The 1,234-nt window shown below is 39.4% G+C and overlaps 1 protein-coding gene across 1 annotated transcript; it reads right to left on the bottom strand.

Moving 5' to 3' along the window:
• Positions 1-838: 838 nt before the first annotated feature.
• On the bottom strand, positions 839-1,234 carry MELLADRAFT_34532 (uncharacterized protein; the record flags this gene model as incomplete). Its single annotated transcript, XM_007407359.1, has 3 exons — positions 839-875; positions 959-1,068; positions 1,151-1,234. Coding segments are annotated over 3 exons (231 nt in total), but the record flags the coding sequence as incomplete, so codon positions are not given.

The following is a 1,234-nucleotide window of genomic DNA, read 5'->3' as shown; positions in this document are numbered from 1 at the left end:
ATGAGCAACTTGTGTAAACCCTTGTTGAATGTGAATTTCTGTTTGTTCCTTTCAAGGTTAATGGGGAAATAACTTATGAAATGGGATATTAATCATGCTGTTCATTCATGGTACATCAGTATCATCTGAGAGGGAGATTTTTGTCCAACTGAGATTCATTCATCCACATCCCTAACATGTGACCAGGACCGGGGCGGATAATTCCTTTTTCATCCCTAACATAGCAAAAATTGAAGGGTCTGATTCATTCCTTTTTCATCCCTAGGGTTTATAGGACTTATCCGGGGTCCTGGCTGATACCTCAAGTCTCTCTTTGCTACACTGGAGGAGCATTTTTCAAGCTTCACAATTCTGAGAAATTATCAAGCCCAGATCCAATAGAGTGTATTGGGCTATCTGAGGGGTTGAGTACACTTGATAAATCTTCTCATCATTGCTTGCATATAGAGATTACAAACAACTTGCAATGTTAATGTACCAGGCAATTTGTATTTGTAAAACATACAAGATTCTGAACCAAGCCTGAGGGTTGAAGCACATTGATAGATGTCGCACCACTGACACATGCATGATAAGCGTCAGCTTCTGTGCATGCACAAGTTGAGGAAAATTGCCGATAAACCCAATGTCCAGCCTAAGTAGCAAATTGGGTCAGTCTCATATAGTCGGAATATGTGTCTTATTTAAATGACGGATCTCGGACGACGAAGATGATTGGAGTAATTAAAATCGTAGTGCACAGGTAAATATGATGAAAAATGATTGCATGCAACAAATCAAAGAAAGCATAGATGAATTTCGTCATAGATTGAACTAAAATGTAATGACAAGCTTCTATTTATGCTTCCCTGAGTTCTGCTAATCGACGTACAGTACTGTAAGAAAAGACAAATCAGAATCAGTTAATCTCTATACGATAGTACTTGTGAGAAAAGATTTAAATCAGAACAGATCGTACCTTCGGACAGTGGCAGCAGCTGTGGTTGAGACGGTCCATGCACCCCCAGCAATCGTTTTGCGACAAGCTTTGCACTCCCAAATACCTACAGCTGTCCTCTTGACGGAGTCCTAATGATTACCAAAGAAATAAATTTAGGAATCGAGTTGATGCTTGAAATCATGTTTCTGAATAAGATCCAAATCAACAAACCTTTCCACAGAATGTACAGGTGTAACGAGCATGTTGAGTGATTTCCATCTTCTTGATTTGTTTACGAAGAGAGGCACCATATCT

This window comes from Melampsora larici-populina, assembly GCF_000204055.1.
Source record: "Melampsora larici-populina 98AG31 unplaced genomic scaffold MELLAscaffold_9, whole genome shotgun sequence".
NCBI lineage: Eukaryota > Fungi > Basidiomycota > Pucciniomycetes > Pucciniales > Melampsoraceae > Melampsora > Melampsora laricis-populina.
The sequence above is the reverse complement of the archived record's forward strand: the minus strand, read 5'-3'. Positions and strand labels throughout refer to the sequence as shown.